At 51.9% G+C, this 20384-nt stretch overlaps 1 protein-coding gene and 1 long non-coding RNA gene across 8 annotated transcripts in view; both read right to left on the bottom strand.

Annotated features, from left to right (window-relative positions):
- Positions 1-12070, bottom strand: part of RNF157 (ring finger protein 157) — a 48111-nt gene extending 36041 nt beyond the window's left edge. For 5 of the 7 annotated variants that reach the window (XR_013997360.1, XM_081115727.1, XM_081115730.1 and 2 more), the window contains exons 1-2: positions 11892-12070; positions 3725-3843 (exon numbers count right to left, since the gene is read on the bottom strand). Coding sequence is in view for 6 of the 7 variants with exons in the window: in XM_081115727.1 (XP_080971853.1) it covers positions 3725-3843; positions 11892-11979 (207 nt within the window). In the remaining variant the exon portion in view is untranslated. Of the gene's footprint in view, positions 1-3724; positions 3844-4862; positions 4942-10531; positions 10857-11891 lie in introns of those variants that run through there. The other 2 variants (XM_081115731.1, XM_081115732.1) reach the window with 2 other exon arrangements.
- LOC308546602 lies at positions 19-2264 on the bottom strand. The gene is made up of 2 exons (XR_013997361.1): positions 2168-2264; positions 19-2061 (listed from the first exon to the last, which is right to left on the bottom strand). It is a non-coding gene; the product is annotated as an uncharacterized lncRNA (long non-coding RNA).
- Positions 12071-20384: the final 8314 nt, after the last annotated feature.

The raw sequence follows: 20384 nt of genomic DNA, 5'->3' as shown, positions 1-20384 counted from the left end.
ACGTAAACTGGCATTCCGTTATTTTTTTAGATATGTTTTTATTGATTTCAGAGAGAGGGAAAGAGAGAGAAACATCAGTGATAAGAGTCATGGATCGGCTGCCTCCTGCACGCCCCTCTGCTGGGGATCGAACCCACAACCCGGGCACGTGCCCTGGCCGGGAATCGAACCAGAGACCTTTTGGTGCATGGGCTGACTCTCTACCGCTGAGCCACGCCCGCCAGGGCTACTCTAGTTCTTTAAATCTGACCCGGGAGACGATAAATTTGACTTTCATGGATTCTCTTAAGCAGCAGCTCAGTACCGCTCCGGTATAAACTACAGGCGGAGCGACGGTCCATCGAACGATCCTCTGTTTGGTCTGATCGTTCAGGAACGCCAGGGAAGACCACAAGTCCCACAGGCCAGGAAGTCCATGTCATTTCTGTTTTATATAACAATTTACGTCAACCCCCGTCTTCACGCTCCTGCCTCGAGCGGCCGGGCAGCTTTAAAAGGCTGCTCTCTTTCCTCTGCAACCCGACGCCCGGGCCCGGACACCGGAGATGTGTTACTAGAGAGTAGCCGTCAGGTCCCGCGGACTCAGGCCACTCGCTGCTCAATCACTGGGCCCCCTCCCTAACCAGGCATGATGCGCAGGGACGCAAACCCAGGGGCGAGGCGGGCGGATGGAATTACACACCAGCAGAGCTCTCAAGAAAGACTCCAGGAGAACATGTCGTTGCCACTCGGTCTACTTTTAGACCCCTCGCCACACCCCAGCAGGTGCAGGGGCTCACAGGCGGGAGGTGGGCAGAGGTCCCGAGGCCACCTGACCTGACGGCAGAAATGGCTCTGAGGCTGGACGGCGAGTTCAAATCCTGACACAGGCGCTCGCAGGCTCCGGAACCTTCGTCTAAACTCTCTGTGCCTTGTGTTCCTCATCTGTCAAGCGAGAACCTTCCTCATCAGGGTGGAGGACAACGTGTCTGGACAGCCTAGAGCACCCAGGCCTGGCAAACAGTGAGCGCCTCATAAATGTCAGCTCTGATTGTTATTAAATAGCACAGGGGCGGGGAAGGGAAGGGAAAGTGGGCTACGTTCAGTCTATACTTCTAGCCACCTGTGCAAAGTTGTCTGATTTGCTTCCTTTCTTTTTTTAAATTTTATTTCTCAATCACAGCCGACACTCCATATTATTCTGTATTGGTTTCAAGTGTACAGCACAGTCGTCAGACGATCATATGCTTAATACTTTACGAAGCGTTCCCCCCATATGTCCGGTCCCCACCTGGCGCCGTACAGTTACTACAACGTTATTGACTATATTCCCTAAGCTGTACTTGACGCTCCCGTGACTGCTTGGTAGCTACCAATTTCTGATTTGCTTTCTTAACGCGAAATTTTGGAGAAAAAAAACATTTGCTCTGCGCGCCGCGAAGGATACGGTAAGGATTACTACCAAAAACAACAGCAGAAAGGCCCGTGTTGACGCTCCGGGTGCGGCAAAGATTCAGATGTGAGGTCAAGGCCGCCCGTCCAGCCCGCCGCGGGCTCGGGGACAGGGGTGACCATGGCGACGGCGGGACTCTGGGAAAGCCCGTCAGCAGCATGGGCCTCAGCCGAGCCTAACGGAGCACTGATGTGCTCCAACCTCATCTTTACGGCCCAGAAAGGTCAAAAATGTGAAAAACAAACCAACCAACAAAAAACTATTCTGACACCAGACACGAGGAAAGACAAAAGACAAAACTGATGCGAAGGGCGAGTCCATGCAGAGGAGGGGCCGCGCTCCAGCGTGAGCTGGCTTCAGCCCGGGAGAGAAACGCCCGGCTCAGTCACGAAGGGCAGATCTTTCTCCTCCAACTGCCAAGGTCATCGCAGCAAAACCGGAGCGCACGTCTGGCAAGTCACAGCCGGTGGAACTGCACCTGAAGCTGAAGGACTTGGCATTTTGAGAAGTGCTGCTGGACTCGGGATTAAAAGAGGGACCACGCCAGACGAAAACGGTAAAACCACCACCAACAAAATTGTTTTTGAACTACAGCTCAAGATGGGAAGCCCATCACCACATTCATCGTCCTGGAAAAACAAATTTCTCCAGGTCATGTACCCGCCTCTGAATCCTTAATACTCTCCGTGACTACAGGAGAGAGTCAGAAACCTCCGGGTCACGGAGCCCGCCTACCTTTCCAATCGCCTTTCGCCATCAGAGGAGATGTCCACTCCCGCCAGACCGGTTTCCTTATTTGCTCACTTCAGCCTTGTAGCCCCAGCGCCTATCACAGTACCTGGCACATAGTAGTTGCTCAGTAAATGTTTGCTGGGTCAACAAAAAACGTGAATGCTTCTAGGCCTGCAGGCGGCACCTCACTCCTGGAAAGCGCCTCCCCCACCCCTCTGCTGACAGACCGCCGGCCACCTCTTCTCAGCACCAGCACCAGCACCAGCACCGGGGCAAGGGCCCTCGCCTGCTTCTCTCTCACTCCCATCCCTACAGAATCCTTCACTTTGGACCTTTCTTGCCGTTTAAACATTTCCTGCTCATACGTTTTTGTCTGCCGGACTAAACGGGGGTTTCTAAGAGACAGGAAGGCAGGATATTTAAGCAACGAGAAGCAGTGGGAAGAAAGGTTATTGCTCTGTGGCCTGGCAGACCTACTGATGTGAGTTTGGGAACCTTTTTTTTTTTTGTTTAATCCTCACTAGAGGATTTTTTCCATTGCTTTTCGGAGAGAGTGGAAGGGAGAGAGAGAGAGAGAGAGAGAAACATCACTGTGAGAGAAACACATCGATTAGTTTCCTCCCGGCACCCCGACTGGGGCCGGCATAGAGTCTGCAACGCAGGTATGTGCCCTTGGCCACAATCGAACCCGGGACCCCTCAGTCTGCGGGCTGACACTCCAACCACTGAGCCAAGCCAGCCAGGGCATTGGGAACGTTACGTGAAACCTTAGAACAGCGCCCGGCATGGAGTATGCCCTTCGTCGATGCTGCTACGATCATTCTTCATCTCCCAGAACCTCAGTTCTCTCGCTCAGCTCACAAAACGGGATTAATAACAACTCCTCGGACAGGTGGGTCTCTAGGAGGATTAGAAATAATGTCCAAAGTCCATGGGACCTTCCTTAGCCGCTCAACAGCCCCAGGGCAGCTATTATCCCCAAGCTGCATGCTGGGTGCAGACAGTGCGCTCCGAGCACGTTTACGGAATGAGCTGAAGGGACCGAGAGAGACAGAGCCTGACATCAACTCAGACGCCAAGGGCAACCCTCCACCATTCATTCAAGAAATCTTTATTCTTTATGAAGGGCTATCAATACGGGCCAGGCTTCGGCCTAGGTGCTGCGATGCAACAGTCAGAATAGTCCTTGCCCTACGAAACTCACTTTCTAAAGGGGGAGGCAGATAGTAAACAGGGGGGGAGACAGAGAAATAAGTTTATATGGTATTAAGCGCCCTGAAGAAGGAAATAAAGCTAGGAGAGGGCAAGCTGGCGGGCTGGGCAAGGGCTGTCTGCAGAGCTGGCATTTAGGCGGAGGGCTGAAGCCCCCGGAGAGCTGGCTTTTGGGAGACGGCCTTACCCTCGGCTCAGCATCTAGTGCCAGAGGCCCCAGCTCCGCCAGACAGGCCGCCGTCTGCCTCCCGGGACCCCTCTCAACTCAGACCAAGCTACAGACACTGCGGGGCCAGCGACGGCTGGCAGTGGCCGCTTAGCCCCGGCGGAGACGGATGGCAGCCATACCGCGACGGGTCTGTTCCCCAGGAAGTTCAGGTCGCTGTTCTCTCCGAACAGGTAGCCTTCGGGGTGAGCGGAGTCGAACTTCTCTCCTCCCATAATGAAGTGGCTGGCAAAATAGCTTCCTGGAGAGGGCGACACAGAAAGAGCAAATGAAGCCAGGCCGACTCACCCAAGCGAAGGCGCAGATTCGAAAAAATGTTAGCTCCCAACAAACAGCAATTGCTAAGCCCAGGGGGCCGTCCTTCTCTGGGTCTGCACAATGGCATGGAATAAATAAGCAAACTCGAAGCGGCGAGAAGCCAAGCTAGGAGACATAAACCAGATCGCTGTTTTCCCCTCCAGCATTCTTAACTGAATCTCTGCCGCGACCTGTCTCTAATACCATCGGCCCAACCACGAGAAGGCCCCATGAGGCACATCAGTGAACGTATGTGTGTATTTTGTCCCTGATTTTTCCGCTTACACTCCAGGTGGCTATTCTCTGTCCTTCGCGCAGTCAGGAATCTTAACCACGGAGATCAGCGTACATACAGACACATACAGTCCTTTGCCTAGATTTTCATAAGGCAGCTCCTACCCGAACACCGAGTCTCAGAGCCCCCGACACCACGTGTACAACCCTCTACAAAGCTCTTCAATTTTCATATGTGCTTCAAATGATTGTTTAATAGGAAAATACGAATTAAAATACTACAGCTGGCCCTGACTTTGCCTAGCAATTACTACACGGATTATGGAGTTTAACCGGACAACAGTTTAGTGCCATGAAAGAAAGACACACGCACGCACACCGTGAGCCTCAAATTCATTAGCCGTGGCCGTGGCCGTGGCCAAGGCCGCGTGGCGTCAGGCGTGGCACGGCCCTCTTTGCCCCACACTACAGCACCTGGATGCAGCCAGCAGTCAGGGGGCAGAATCCCCACAAGCTTCATCCAGACAGATCCGGAACTGTGCCAGGGAGTGCCAGCATGTGATGACAGTCACCTGTCACCACCGGAGGCGCAGGTGACACTGCAGGCTCTGTCAGGGAATGCTTTCCAGCTCTGACAATTAAAGAAACGCCTCGTAACCCAGATTTCTACAACCTAATTCCCCCACGAAGGTAAGCTCTCCAAAGTGAAGGACTCACACGACCACGCACCTCACCACTGCTCCCATTCACCCCAGTTCTCGGGTTAATACGGAGCAACTATGAAACGCCCCAGGCTCCCGTGCGAGCAACATCAGCTGGGATACGGATTTCACTCCCTAAATCAGTGTCTCTTTTCATTGAAGGTTCACAGCAAACTCTGAAAAAAAATGAGACTGGACCCTTTCAGCCCAGCCCGTGTAGAAGCCACAGGAAGGAAGACGAAAATCCTAACAGGAAAACAACCAAGCTGTCAATTTTTGGATTTTCTACGCATGAAGCTTTAGTCTAGAAATGTTTTTTAGACAAAACAACAAGGATGAAATCGCTCCCCACAAAGCGAGGCGGCTCCTTAATTAAACAACAGGCCAGAAGAGATTCTTCGAGAGCCGAGAGCGGCCGCAGCCCAGACGGAGGCGCGTGGGGGACCCGACAGCTTAAAGCGCAAGGAGCAGTCACCTGCAGGAGATGCCACTGCGCAAGCCGTCGGGCAGGAAAGCTCGACTATCAATTATTTACGTCCAGAACTTGCGAGCCCTACTTTCCAAGTGCATTATTTATAGAGCGGGAGGTGCCGCAAGTGGAAGCAGCCATCTCACGGCATCTAAGCGATTTACAGCCGACGCTTAGTAAAATATATTTTCTATACGTGAGAAATCACGTATTTATTATACATGAGGTGAAACCAGAAAAGTTACGGAGTTTACATTAATGGATGAATCACCCAAGTCATGAATACTACTCAGTAAATGCTGTTAGTAAACGTCGCCCCCCTATTACCTTCCTTCGTCCTCGTGGGGCTCCCTCCGAACCCTCCACCACGGAAGTTCAACCCCTCACAACGCCCCTGTTTCTATCCATACTCTCCCCGTCTCAGGAAGTTATCCCCCCTCCCCCAGTCCAAGGGCGTCTTCACCTGAGCTCTCACTCCCAGCCGCCTCGACCTCCTGCAGGCCTCCACAGCCATCCTTCCCTAACGTTTCTGTTCCTCTCCGCTGGCTTTTCACTCGCCTCGTCACACAAGCACACTCTCTCCCCAGCTTAAAAAAAACACAAAAAACAATTCCATCTCCCATGCCTTAATGTCCACCCTCTTGCCCATCCCTCCACCCATCCATCCCCCATCCCTCCATCCATCCACCACCCATCCCTCCATCCTCCATCCCTCCACCCATCCATCCCCCATCCATCTATCCCCAATCCATCCCCCATCCCTCCATCCCCCATCCCTCCATCCCCCATCCCTCCACCCATCCATCCCCCATCCATCTATCCCCAATCCATCACCCATCCCTCCATCTATCCATCCCCCATCCCTCCATCCCCCATCCCTCCACCACCCATCCCTCCTTCCATCCATCCATCACCCATCCTTCCACCCATCCATCCATCCATCCACCCATCCATCCATCCATCCATCCATCCATCCCTCCTCCTCTCTCTGCTCCCACCCCACATCCAGTAACTCCTCAAATCTTTACAATTGTTCCCACCACTCCACTGAAACTGTTCTCTGGAACACCGACCAGGCCAACGGTCTCTTCTCACACTCCATGCACCTTAGGAACTCCAGGAAGACCTCAACTCTATTTCTGGGGCTCTCTGCCCCTTGGCTTCTGAAACCTCTTTCAGTCTGACTCTCTTCCTACCTCTCACTTGCTCCATTTTTTCACCCAGGTCATGAATGTGGACATGTCTCTTAGAACGCAATCCTCTCCCCAGTCCTCTCATCCTCTCCCCTCCCCCTCCCTCTCTCCTTTCCCCTCCCTTCTCCCCCTTTCTCCCCCTTTCTCCCTTTCTCCTTCCTTTCTCCCCCCTCCCTCCCTCCTTCCCCCTCCCTTTCTCCCTCCCTCATAGAATCAAAGCAAAGGCCTTGACTTAGGACAGAGCTGGGTCTGATGCTGATGTTACTGTCTCCCAGCAGGGTGACCTAGAACAAATTATTTAACATTTTTGAGCTTTGGTTTCTTTATTTGTAAAACAGAGATTAAAAACACACACAAAATCACGCTTTCAAAAAAGACTTATTGTTGGGATGAACACCTATGTAGCTGGCTAGGCCCCGTGGGCAATTAGTACATGTTGGCTTCTCCTTTCTTGCACTTGACTTCCAAAGCTTTGTCTTCATCTTTCCTTGGAGTTTCACTCCTGATCTTTAACCACCTGCCCTATCGTTCCATCTGGACACCCAATCTTTGCCTGAAACTCAATGAATAACCTTTTCTTCTGGAAGGAGATGGAATAAAGAGCATTTTATCTTAAGAGCTGGCACCAGAACTCCCCTTAAGGCGGCAGGATCTTTTTTTTTTTTTTTTTTTGAATTTACCTTATTAAGCTACTTAGAACAAAGATCCATACCAAGGGTTGTTACTTTTTTTTTTTTTTTTAAGATTTTTTAGCCCGGCTGGGCGTGGCTCAGTGGTTAAGTGTCGACCTAGGATCCAGGCGATTAGGGTTCCCAGTCAGGGCACATGCCCGGGTTGTGGGCTGCAGCCGATCAATGACTCTCTCATCATTGATGTTTCTATCTCTCTCTCTCCCTCTCCTTTCCTCTCTCTGAAATCAATAAAGATATATTAAAAAAAAGAAAAAGATTTTTTAAAATTATTTTTTAAAATATGTTTTTTCTTAATTGGTTTGAGAGAGAGGAAGGAAGAGGAAGAGAGAGAGAGAAACATCAATGATGAGAGAGAATCATTGACCAGCTGCCTCCTGCATGCCCCCCACTGGGGACCAAGCCTGAAATCCAGGAATGTGCCCTGAGAGGGAATCGAACTGTGACCTCCTGGTTCATAGGTTGATGCTGAACCACTAAGCCACGCCGGCCAGGCTGGATACAAATTCTTTATGTGATTTGTAAACATTTTCTTTCAGACGATGGTTTGTCTTTTCATCTTCTTACTATTGTCTTTTGAAGCAGAAACATTTTCATTTTTGAAGAAATCCAATTTATCAGTGTTTTTTTTCTTTTATGGATTATGTTTTTGGTGTTGTATCAAAGACCTCTTTGCCCAATCTGAATCAAATAAGTATTTCCTCTATTTTCTTGTAGTGGTTTTATAGTTTTAGCTCTTGTATTTAGGTCGATGGTCCATTTTTAAATCAACTTGATTGAAATATAATGCACGTACCATACAAGCACCTATTTAAAGGGTATAATCCAATGGATTTTTAGGATATTCACAGAGTTATGTAACTAATGCCCACTATCTAATTCTAGAACATTTTCATTACCCTAAAAAGAATCCCATTAGCAGTCACTCCTCATTTCCCCTTCCCCCACCACTGGCAGTCAGTAATCTACTTTCTGTTTCTGTGGATTTGCCTCTTCTGAACATTTCCTGTAAAAGGAATTATACAATATATACATCTGTCTTCTTTGACTTAGCATTAGTGTTTTCAAGGCTCATCCATGTTTTAGCAAATGTCAACATTTCATCTCTTTTTATTGCCTAATAATATTCCATTGTGTGGATTTACTACATTTTCTTTCTCAGTTGTTTCATTCATCAGTTGATGGGCTTTTGGGTTATTTCCATCTTTTAGCTATGGTGAGTAATGCTGCTATGAATAAACATTTGTGTACGCATTTTGGTGTGGAATTTTTTCATTTTTATCACTGATGGGTATTGGCTTTTGTCAAATGTTTTGTCTGCATCTATTGAGATGCTCATGTGTGTCCCCCCCCCCTTTATTCTACTAATACAGCAGGTCCCCCCCCCTTTATTCTACTAATATAGCAGGTATTAATATTGATTGACTTTTCTGATATTGAACCAATCTTGCATTCCTGGGATAGATCCCGTTTGGTCATGGTACATTCTGTATTCTTATTTATCTCTGCATGCATGCATTCTGCTTCTGACACTAGATGATAAGCTCTGAAATTTTGGAAGAAGCATCATTTTTAAATAATGATTTTTAAAGACTGTAACTTTTTGTTTTTAAAAATATATGTTCATAGTACAAGCACTCTTTTGGCAACTAAAAATTCAAGCTTAGTAATAATAATTAAAGTGGAAGCCACTCTGTTAAATTTTATGTGTCAACTTGGCTAGGCTATGGTGCTAGCCCAGGGGAAACACTAGTCTAGTTGCTGTGAGGGTAACTGCAGATGTGACCGATATCTATAATCAATTGATTTTAAGTAAAAGAGGTAACCTCTTGATAATGTGGGTGGGTTTTATCCAATCAGTTCAAGGCCTTATGAGCAAAAACTGAGGTTGCCTGGAGAAGGAATTCTGCCTCAAGGCTGTAACATAGAAATCCTGCCTGACTCTCCAGGCTGCCAGCCTGCCCTACAGATATGAGACTCAAGACTACAATGTCAACTGATGTCTGAGTTGCTAGCCTGCCGGCCAGCTCCCACAATCACAAGAGCCAATAAATCATATATATATATGTATATACACACACACACACACACACACATATATATATATATTCCAATGCTCTGGAGAGTCCTGACTCATACAACCACCAAATAGCTTGTGTTGTTAATACTCCCTCTGTGCCCCACATCATCAATGACAAAGTGGATTTTAGGGCTTCTGTCCTGCTGCTCGCCAGAGGCATCAAAGTCACTGGGCTACAGGATCAGAATCCATATACTGGCCCACAACGCAAGGCATGACATACAGCAGGTGCTCAGCAATGTGCATGTATGTAATAAAGAGAAAGAGACAGGAGATGCTAAAGCACAAAACAGCACAACCACCACGATACAAGGAAATCAAAGGGCCTAGATCTTAAGACAAAATCAAGAAGTGAAAGCAATCGGTCTGCTCTCAATGAAGTAAAAGTACAAACAAGGAAAAGTCACCGGAATTTTCCAAAGTAACAGAATGACCTCCTTTTAAATGTTTTAAAGAGTACTAGTAGCACTTGAACTGTCAATCTCCATGACCTCATCATTGAACAGAGTGACATTTTGTTTTTTTCTGGTATTAAATGTATTGCCTGGCCGGGCGTGGCTCAGCAGTTAAGCATCGCCCTAGGATCCAGGAGATCAAGGTTTGATTCCCGGTCAGGGCATAGGCCTGGGTTGGGGGCTCCATCCCCAGTAGGGGGCGTGCAGAAGGCAGCTCATCAATGACTCTCTCATCATTGATATTTCTCCTCTCTCTCTCTCCTTCTCCCTTCCTCTCTCTGAAATCAATAAAGACATTAAAAAAAAAGAAAAAAGAGGCAAAGATCTCAGAGAAGGATTGAATAGCATGTATAGCTTCTAACTCAAAAATGACAAAGATCTACCCTGGCCAGTGTGGCTCAGTCGGTTGGAGCATCGCCCCATACACCGAAAGATTGCAGGTTCGATCTCTCATTGGGGTGCATATGAGAGGCAGCCAATCAATGTTTCTCTCTAACATCTACGTTTCTCTCTCTCTCTCTCTCTCAATAAAATTAAAAAGAAAATATGACAAAGACCAAACCAAATGCAGAATAGTGCTATATAAATAGCTTCCTATGCCAATGCAGAAATGCTATGAAATGCTATAGAGAAACAAACTCCCACCATACCTTCTGTTACTTCAATGATTAGAATTCACAGGTAGCGTGGAAAGGATTGTTTAAAACCATAGTGTGTTGACTACAAAAAGTTTTCGTTTGGTCCACTGTCCTATCATTACCATCATCCAAGATTCAGACTTATATCAATATCCTCCCAGGGAATGACCTACCCTAATTCCCACAATGTGAAGGAGGCCTGGATGCTCTGCAGCAGCAAACTCGACTGAAAACTCCAAGCTCAGCAAAACACGCTTCATCCCCGGATCAATAAAAGCTAAGTGGTTTCAGAAAGAAAAAAAAAAATTCACAAGTACTTGTGCTTAGAGTCATCTATTAAAAAGCAAAACGCACGCATCCTTTAGCACCGGTTTCATATCCTCGCAATTAGCCAGAGCTTGATTACCACGCGAATGAGCCACAGTTTTATCTCAGGCTGTTCTAAAACAGCCCTGGAGCACATTCATCTCTGCAAGGATTCCTTCTTTGGCACAAAAGTGGTGAGAAACGCAGCACCGGCAGCCGCTCTGCAGGGGCGCAGGTTCACTGTCTGGCCCCTGCTCTCGCCTGGCACCAACTGCGCGCACTGCTGGGAAACAGGCTCATCTCATTAGCAGGCCTTTTATTCCACTGCCCAATTCTGACACCTCTCCAAAATCACCGAAAGCCTCATCAGGGCCTAAGCCAAAGGGAAGGCGGTAGTCATGGGTCCCCTGAAGTCTTGCAAAGAGCAATGAAAAAGAGCAGGGGGTCTGGTCGTCAGGCACCAACAGCTCAGAGCTGGCCGGCGCTCAACCTCCTCGCGAGCCCCTCTCCTTGGCTGTCAAAATCCTCCTCTCTCTCCAATGCCTGTGCCGCAACCCAGAGGCCGCTGACATTTGTCTAAATCTGAATGATCCTGAAAACAAACACAGCGCCCCTACCCATTGTAAATACCTGCGCCCTTTCCCAGAGCGATGCCCATTCCCAAACCCAGGCTCCCCTGCGACTCTGGCAAAGGGACAGCGGGGGTGACTGAGACCTCGATGCCCAAACATCTCTGTTAACACCTCTCTCCCCTCCCGACGGCCTCCTGAACCGCATCCGCACCGCACGCGCAGGTCCCGCCTCCCCCATCTCCCAGCAGCGGATGCGGGCAGTTCCCCCGAGAAACCCAGCCCGCGCCTGCCCCTCCCCGGGGCCTGGGTGCCTGGGCCAGGGCCGGCACCTAGCACAGGTGCCTGTTCTGGATGCCGAGCTCGCCTCCCCTAGCGCTCAGCTCCCCAAGGGAAACGGGGTCCCGGGCGGCGTGGAAGGGGACCTGGCGCTGCGCCCTGGGCACCCCGCCCGTCGGGAGCCGCAGTCCCCGGGGCGCACGTCTCCGTCGCGGGGCAGCCTGAGCGCAGGCCGCTCACCAAGGCGACGCCGCCCAGGCCCCCGCGCGCCCCCCGCGCGCCCTCCAAGACCGCCCCGCAGCGGCGCGGTCCCCGGACCCCCGGGCCCCGCCCCGCAGCGCCCGCCCTCCTCCCAGCCGGGCGCCCCGCCCGCCCTCACCGGACTTGGGCGGGTAGCGGTACACGGAATTGGACGGGATGTCCACCTCCTCCACGCCCGCGTGCTGCCGGCTGGTCAGGGCGCCCATGGCCGCTGCGCGCGCCTCCCTGGGCGGCTCAGCGCGGCCGCTCGCCCCGCGCCCGGAGCGGGGGTCGCCTGCCCGGGGCGGCCGGCGGGGCCTCGGCCTGGGCCTCGGCGCTGCGGCTCTGGCGGCGGGGGGCCCCGGGCGCGCCGCGCACCATCCTCCGCCCCGCGCACGCCGCGCCGCCGGGGCCAGGGGGGCTGCGGCTGGGCCGGGGGCGCCGCCGCCTCGGGCCGCGTGATGTCAGCGGCGGCTCCGCGCGGGGACCGCGGCGGCCACGGCCAATGGCGCGGCGGGGCGGGAGCGGCCGCGCGGCGCCAGCCAATGGGCTGCGGGATGCGGCGGAGCGCGGCGGGGCTCGCGGGGGCGGGGCGGGGCCCGGGCGGAGGGCGCGTGGCCCCACGGAGCCCGCCCGGCCGGCTCAGGTTACCGCGTGGCGCGCGAGGCCCCCATTGTCCCCTAAACCCGAGGCGGCCCGGGCATCCCCCCCGGAGGGAGCCCTCTGCAGCCCCCACGCGACATCCGCAAGGCCGATGGCCAGGACCCGCACAGAGGGCCCACGGAGGGTCACGCGGCGTGGCCATCTCACCCCCCCCCCCGTGGTCGCCTCCACCCCAAGTGCTCGGCCAGTCCCGTCTCCCAGCTCTACAGACGCTGTCCATGGGGCCCGGGGCCAGTGCGGGCGGCCCTGAACCTAGGGGAGCGCCAGCCCCAGATGAGAGCAGGACAGTCGATGACCTCCGAGTGCACCTTCTGGAAACTTTGGAGAGGCCTGGATCCGTCAGTCAAGCCAGGGCCACGCAGGCAGAACGGGGGCTCCTCGTGATACAAACACACGCCGAACAGCGGGGAGCTGGACAGACAGGAGACGTCATCCCAGAGCTTAATTACAGACACCTACCTGTGTTTGAAACCTTTTATCTGTGGGTCTGGTGTTTTGGTTTTTTTCTGAGAGGGTGGACTGATCAGCAAAAATTTCAGCTGCTAGAACGTGATTTCACAACTCATCAGGGTTTGGAGTGGGTTTGGAAGGCCGCTGTGTAGACTCTCGCCTTTGCCTGATAACATTTTGCATTTTCCATCACCCCTCTTTTCAAGAGTAGCCAACAGAACCTGGAGCTGAACGTACCTAAGCCCAGTTGCCTTGGTTTTCTCCAAGGTCCCTGGATGGCAGGAAGATATCTCTGGCCCTTTACTTAGTTATTTTTTTTTTTAATTCTCACCCGAGGATATTTTTTCCCCATTGCTTTTCAGAGAGAGTGGGAGAGAGAGAGAGACATCAATTGGTTGCCGCGAGCACATGCCTGGACTAGGGCCAGAGGGAACCTGCAACTGAGGTATATGCCCTTGGCCAGAATCGAACCCCGGACCCTTCAGTCCGCAGGCCGATGCTCTAACCACTGAGCCAAATCGGCCCAGGCTATTGCTGGTCATTTAAATTGACTGACACTGAGGAGACTGAGCTGCAGGGCAAGCCCCTGGCTCAGACAAGCTGATGGCAGCCTCCCCCCAGGCACCAGAGCTACCTGGCAGAGCTCAGAGACCTCCCTCCCGCCCCTGGCCCTAACCACTAGAAGGCTTTCAGACATACCTTGATCCACCTTTCACCACAAGCAGGTCCTACCTGTAATTACTGGGTAAAGGTGAACTACAAGTCATGAAGAGTCTAGAACCGCTTCAAAATAGGCCTTCAGCACATCACAGAGCGAACTGTTACCCCATAACCCCGGGCTCGGTTCAGAGGCCTCCGTTTGTCCTGCCCTCAGCATTTCGTAAAGGGAGCGCCATCCCCTGTAGGGGTTTATTGTGTCTGAGGGTTTCTTCTTCCCAGCCAGAGCCAGGCAGGGATGTGGCCCAATCAGGCAGCTCAGTCTTTATTTATTGATTGATTGATTTTTAAAGAGAGAGAGAGAAACATCGATTTGTTGTTCCTTTTATTTATGCATTCATTGGTTGAATCTTGTATGTGCCCTGACCGAGGATTGAACCCGAAACCTTAGGGTATAAGGACAACGCTCTAACCAACTGAGCAACCCAGCCAGGGCTGGCAGCTCTGTCTTGTTGCTCCCAAGGATCTGTTCTGACCCCACTTCAGTCAGCTGTGAGCCTGGGAAAAGGGTTCATTCCCCATCTTGGCTAATAGCCCCCCCAAGCCTATAACTAGGTTTCTGTTCCCACGAATGAGTCATGAATCAATGCTTGGGACAGTAAAGAAAAACATGGCATAGCACAGTACCATTAGTGGATATTTATCCAACACTATATGCCAGGCCCTATTTTTTTTTAAATTATTTTTATTGATTTTTAGAGAGAGAAGAAGGGAGAGGGAGAGAGAGACATGATGTGAGACTGAAACATCACTCGGCTGCCTCCTCCCGCATAACCCAGGCACATGCCCTGACTGGGAATTGAACCGGCAGCCTTTCGGTTCACGGGGCGATGCCCAACCAACTGAGCCACACCAGCCAGGGCAAACAGGCCTTATTTTTAAAGCTCTACACATACTAAAGCATGCATCCCTCACCACGACGCTATGAAGTACGTGCTAGTAACACCCCCATTTTATAGTTGAAAACACTGAGGCAGGGTAAAAGCACTGAGTTTTGAGTTGGACAAATCAGCACCCTAAGCCTGTGTACCTTCGGACTCAGGTCTGAGTATGCAGTATCAGTCTGTAAATAGCCAAGCAATAATTGAATCAAGACTCAGTGAAAAACAAACAAAGGAAAGCGATAGCCAGCTGCCTAGGGTCGTGAGGTGGAAGAGAAAGGCATAGGGGATAGTTCAGAGAAAATTCTAGATCTAAGAGACTTTCTGTGAACTAATTGAGTTAGAGGCCCATTTCCCACAATGTAATCACAGTGTTACAGTTTGGGAAAAGAGAACTTCAGCCAGTGTCCAGGGCAAAGAGCAGATCAGCAGCCAAGCCCTTGGAGCAGTCCCTCCGGGCTGCCAGTCCCACATTCCTCTCTGGTCCTTCTTTGGCGCCACTTGGCTCCCTTGCTGGAGGCCTGGGCCAGGGAGAAGGCCTGAGGGAGAAGATGGTACAGACAAGAGCGAAATAACCCAGCAGTGACTGCCGTGGAGAGAACTATAAAAATGCTTTTAATTTGAATAAGCGGCCTGGGGAGGGTAGCACTGCGTGCACAGGGAAATTACATGCAAATACCACGCGTCCATTGAGCAAACAGCCTCACAGCATCCCGTGCCGTCCCGTCCAATGCTGAGAACGCAGCCCTTGGGAGGATCCCAGCAGAGCAGCCTGCGTTAAGGGGGGGAGGGGGGGAGGGGGTGGCTAAGCATCCACAGAAGGCAGGGAGGCAAAAGCCCCCTAGTTAATCAGCTCCGAGCCCTTCTCAACCGTGGGTCTAAGGGACAAAGAGAAACATGCGGGGGAAGCACATGGACGAGCCATTTCCAGGTCAGCTCATCCCTTCGGGCATTTAATTTTGTTCACTTGGGCTGTCCTGGTTTCTGCTCACCTTTGGAACACATCCACGCACTTCAGCGCTTCGCGCAGATCCCTGTAGCAGGGAGGAGCCTGCAGGTGCCACGCCGACCGCCGCTGCCTGGGTCTGTAGCCCGGCATTCACGAGGCGGCGGGCAGGGGACGCCCCGGGACTGGGGGAGCAAGCCAGGCCCCTTCTTGGCTGTTTGCGTGGCCATTCTGCCCTCGCAAGGGGGTAGGAAGATTGGAGCCCTGCCTGTTCTGGAGTAAGCACAGGGTGTCTCCAAAAGAAGGGGCCCAACCAGCAACCCACGGCCTCTCTCAGGCCCTAATCCCCCTCTCAGGCCCGTGGTTTCAGCGGATTAAAGCTAAAACCACCAGCAGGGAATTTCGCATCCTGCTCAGATCCGTGGGCCAGGCTGACGCCGACAGAGGAGCCGGCTCCTACATGCTTTGGGACCCTGCACATGGTTCCTCTGGCAACTTCGGGTCCCGCTGAGGAGAATGACCTTGTCTTTTAGGAAACCCGCAACCGGGCTTCTGTATTTTGCTTCTTGCCAAATGTGAATTCCTCGCTGTTAATTCCCTCCTCAGCTGTGTGCCCTTAACAAAGGAGAACTGTTCGAACAGCTACAAACTTCGGCTGGGTCTGCAGCTTCTTAATCTACTTTTCAAGACCCCAGTGAAAGACAGCGTTGACACTGCCCTGCGTGGCCTGGCCCCGGGGAGCAGCGTAACCTTGACGCGGGCGCTCGCTCTCCTCAGGCAGGTGCGGCGCCTAACTCCTGCTCATGGGCTCGGTTAAAGAACCAGGCCGTTCTCTTCGCCTTCATTTAGTTCCAGATCATTCCTAGCAAGTACCAGGCCCCGTCCGCTCCTTTCCATCCTGACAGTCGCTTCCGTCTTCTTTCATTCCGCTCCGCCCTGGGTTTTGAGCTCAGCCCCACGCTCTGCATGATAAAGCCGCGTGAACGCACCCACGAACATTGCGGGCCGGTACCCACTGGCCCCCTCTCCGCCCTCCTGGGTAAACACAGCAGGCGGGCAGACGGCCCAGCATCTCCCTCCTGCTGCCCGAGGAAGAGGCGGCCCGGTGACAGCCCTTGCACCGCTCCCGCCAGCACGCAGCTGCGGTTCCTTAGACCATGGGAAAGGACAGGAGGGCGAATTCTGTTCCCTCTCCCTGGGTGTCCCGGCTGGAGCTGCAGATCTGGAAGAAGCCTACGGGGCCACCCGTCCAGCGCCCCTCTCCAGACAGACGAGGCAGCCTCCGCTCAGAGAAGGGAAGGGACTTGCCCGAGGCCGTGTGAGCGGCAGCCTGGTTCAGAGCCCCGGGATCCCGGCTCCAGGCCCTGGGCCTTGTTTTGGGAAAGCGGGGCCGCTGGTTTGGTTTCCTTCTTTTTCGGCATCAGCCGTCTTCCAGAGCCAGTATAGGAGGAGAAACCAACTCCAGGGCAAAGCTCAGAAACCTGACACGAATGCAGGACGGACACACAGTCACGGGCCCTTGCGTGGAAGTTATAACCGTGGTCGAGCCGGCAGAGGAAGCAACAGAGCTTCTCGGAGCCGCAGTCTCCCTACACCCTCCCCCCAGGCCCCTGACACGAGCTGAGGACAGAGAGTCACCCACCTCCTCCCAGCGCAGGCACCGAAGGGCGAAGAGAAAGGAGGAGTGCCGGCCACCAAGGGTTAGATCAGGTTCTCAGCAAATGGGTTAAAAGTGTCACATACACACGCGTAGTGTGTCCCTACTAGAGTCTGAGTCCGGCTGAAGTCCACCGCCCGTCAGCAATTCAGCGACTTCCTTCTCCATGACACAGTTACTCCTGAGCTAATTGCTTGTCTAGTTAAGTGATAACTGCTGTCCTCATTAGGACACTTCAAAGGCTCCTCATTGAGCCTGACAGTAATAAACAGGTGCTCCTCGCGCTGTGGCTCACTCCGTGAACTGCTGGGAGCCTTGGATCTTTTTAATGCACCTCAAGGTGTGTGTTTATTGTGTGTTTGGCTGTATACTGTTATCTTTTATATTCCGAGGTGAAATCTGGGTATGAAAAGAGGTCTGGCAGTTCCATTAGCTTCTCTGGTTTTCCTGCCTCCACTGTCGTTTCCTCTCTCCTCTCATCCATTCTAAAAGTCACTCCCAGGCCCTGGCCGGGTAGCTCAGTTGGTTAGAGCGTTGTCCCCATACGCCAAGGTTTCAGGTTCGATCCCCGGACAGGGCACACACCAATGAATGTATAAGTGGAACAACAAATTGATGTCTCTCTCTCCCTCTCCCTCCCTTCCACTCGCTCTCTCAAATCAATCAATAAATAAAATTTTAAAATAAAAAATAAAATAAAAATCACTCTCGGAGTAACTTTCCTGATATGCGGCAGTCATCATTTACTCCCTTGCCCGTGTACCTTCAGTGGCTCCCTATTACTTGCGCAAAACAGATGCTTCCTCCCTGAACCCTTTCCTTCCTCTCTTCCCCCATAAGCTCCTACTTGCACCCCACATGCAGCCATCCCGTTCACGTGTCTGCTCATGAAAAACTCTTCCACGTGCGCCCTTTCGACTCCCGTGAGAGCATGGCTCCCCTTCTCAGCAATCTCACTGAATGATTTTCTGTAGAACCCATTTGAAACTTATATGCAGGCTATCCCCAGCCTCCAAAGGCAAAAGACATACAAGGCCCTGGAGCCAAACATAACAGGGGTCAAAGCCAGCTCTTTTCTTATGGTCTGTGGATCTTGGGGACAGTTACTCAGCCCAGGGCCAGTGTAGGGTATGCCCTGGTCTTAGGTTTGTTCAAACTCCCCAGAAGGGCCAGTGTTTCCCTTACAGTAAGTGCTCACTAAATAAATGACAATTTAAATAGTATGAAGAATAATCATTTTTGTGTGTGCAATGACTCCATCCAAGCAGTTTTAATTAAGGGTATCGTCTCGTTTAATCTTCAAAACAACCCTAAGACATACGTGCTATAGTCGTTCTCATTTCCCAGATGGGAAACCCGAAGCTCCCTTAAGAAGGCGCAGGGAGCAGGGCCTTGCCTGAGGTCCATCTGAGTTCCAAGTCTCAGGTCTTAGCCAGATTGCCTGTCCTACCATCCTTCACAGGGAAAACCTGTCCCGGTGCCAGGCCTGCTGGTCACCAAGCCAGCGGGGGTGGGGAGCGAGGGGCGTCTGTCTGTAGAGGCACCAGAGGTAAAGGGCCATGCATGGGGCTTCTCTCCACCCCCACCTTATCTTGCCTCTCTCCAAATGTAATCTGCCTTCCCTACCCTGCCCACTTCCTTCTACAGCATCTCCTTATCTGAATTAGGACCATTTTTCAGCAAGCCCTTGTCCCTCCATCTCCTCTTGTCTCTGGAAGTCCTTTGAAGCCTCAAGCTCATTCTGAGAGCTCAGGCAGATGAATAGTCTTCCTCCCCACAGACATTTCAGTGGACCCTGTCCTTTGCTACCGCCTTCGGGCCTGGACAGACACCCTGCCTCCTGCACAGTCCCTTCTGATGACTGGGCTCCATCTATATAGGCTGGTCAGTGGGGCAGCTCAAGGCTGGAAGCTCCCCGAGGGCAGGACATGGGATGTGCTCTGACCATTCCGAGGACCAAGGGCACGTGAGCACCGATGCCACTGGTGACAAGGCACATTCTGGTGGTTTCCCGACTCTGTTGTGTACAAACCAGCGCTCTCCTTCTCAGTAAAGACGTCCTTCCCCTTGATGGGGAACATGCCCGTGTTTATTAGCAACACCCAAGCCCCGGTCCAAACAGTGGTGACTCCTGAAACCTCGAGAAGCATCTCATCAAAAACCTGGTCAACATTTCTCTCCGCTCTTCTGATGTTAATTCCCTCTATGACTCTGAGATTCAGAGATAAGCAAGTCAGAGATAAGCAGGTGACAGTAGGTTCATCGCATTGCCCGGTGGGGGCTGCTGTTTAGAAGCTGCTAATGTTCTCCCACCCGAGTGTGCGGACGGAGGGTCAGCCCCGCAGCCCCTGGAAGTCAGGAGCCGCCGCGTGATTCTCCCGGACGGTGAATGGTAAACAGTGTGTTACTTCTGGGCTTAAGCATTTATTTGCCTGCTGGCATGTTCCAGATGGTGGAAAGGGCCAGAGAGGAAACCCTTCAGGCTTTGCGGTTCTCGTTGCAACTACTCAGCTCTGCTGTAGCAGGAAAGCAGGCACAGGTACTACACAAACAAGTCAGCATAGCTATGTCCCAATAAAACTTTATTTACAAAACGGGCAGCAGCCCCAGGGCTGTATTTTGCCAACTCATTATGTCACTGCCCAGAGGGCGCTTTTTCCTGAGAGTCACCAGGTTGCCCAGAACTTTGTATGAGTGAAAAGTAAGACTTTAGGGTTGCATGTCGCCTCAGTGTGGCTTAGCCTAACCCGGTTAATTTGAGGGGTCTCTGTATCATCTTTAGAAAGCATGGGCCATTTTTCGTGGCTAAAGGAAATGATACTAACTGCCTCTTCTCCCTACTGCCCAGAGCAGGCCAACTCTAACCCTTGGCCATCCAAGCTTAGCATCTCCCCCACCCCACTGTCTCCCAAGAGATGCCTGAATGAGCCATGCTATGAACTTGCTTTCAAGGTAACTGTGCTTTGGCTTCCACTGTTTTTTCTTCCAAAAATCCCCTTCCTTCTCCTTTCTATCTACTCCACTCCTTCCCAGCTTCAGGTCTCCCTCCTCCAAGGAGCCTTCCATGACTACCTCATAGGATTGCTAGCTTGGATCAGAGTTGCTGTCTAAGGTCATGGAAGGGAAGAGCCAGCCCTTGCTTCGAGGGATCCATGTTGGTAAGGGGGCTGAACTGAGCTCACCCAGCACAGTTAGTGGAGAGAGGGAATGAACCCTGCAGAAAGGTGAGTCACCTATTCAATGGAATCCATCTATCACACCCGCAATGCATTGTTTGGAGATGCACACATATAGGATTATATTTCAAAGAAAATCGAG

The sequence above is a fragment of the Miniopterus schreibersii genome (genome assembly GCF_964146895.1).
Source record: "Miniopterus schreibersii genome assembly, chromosome: 16".
Taxonomy (NCBI): Eukaryota; Metazoa; Chordata; class Mammalia; order Chiroptera; family Miniopteridae; genus Miniopterus; species Miniopterus schreibersii.
This window is presented reverse-complemented; position numbering and strand designations above follow the sequence as displayed.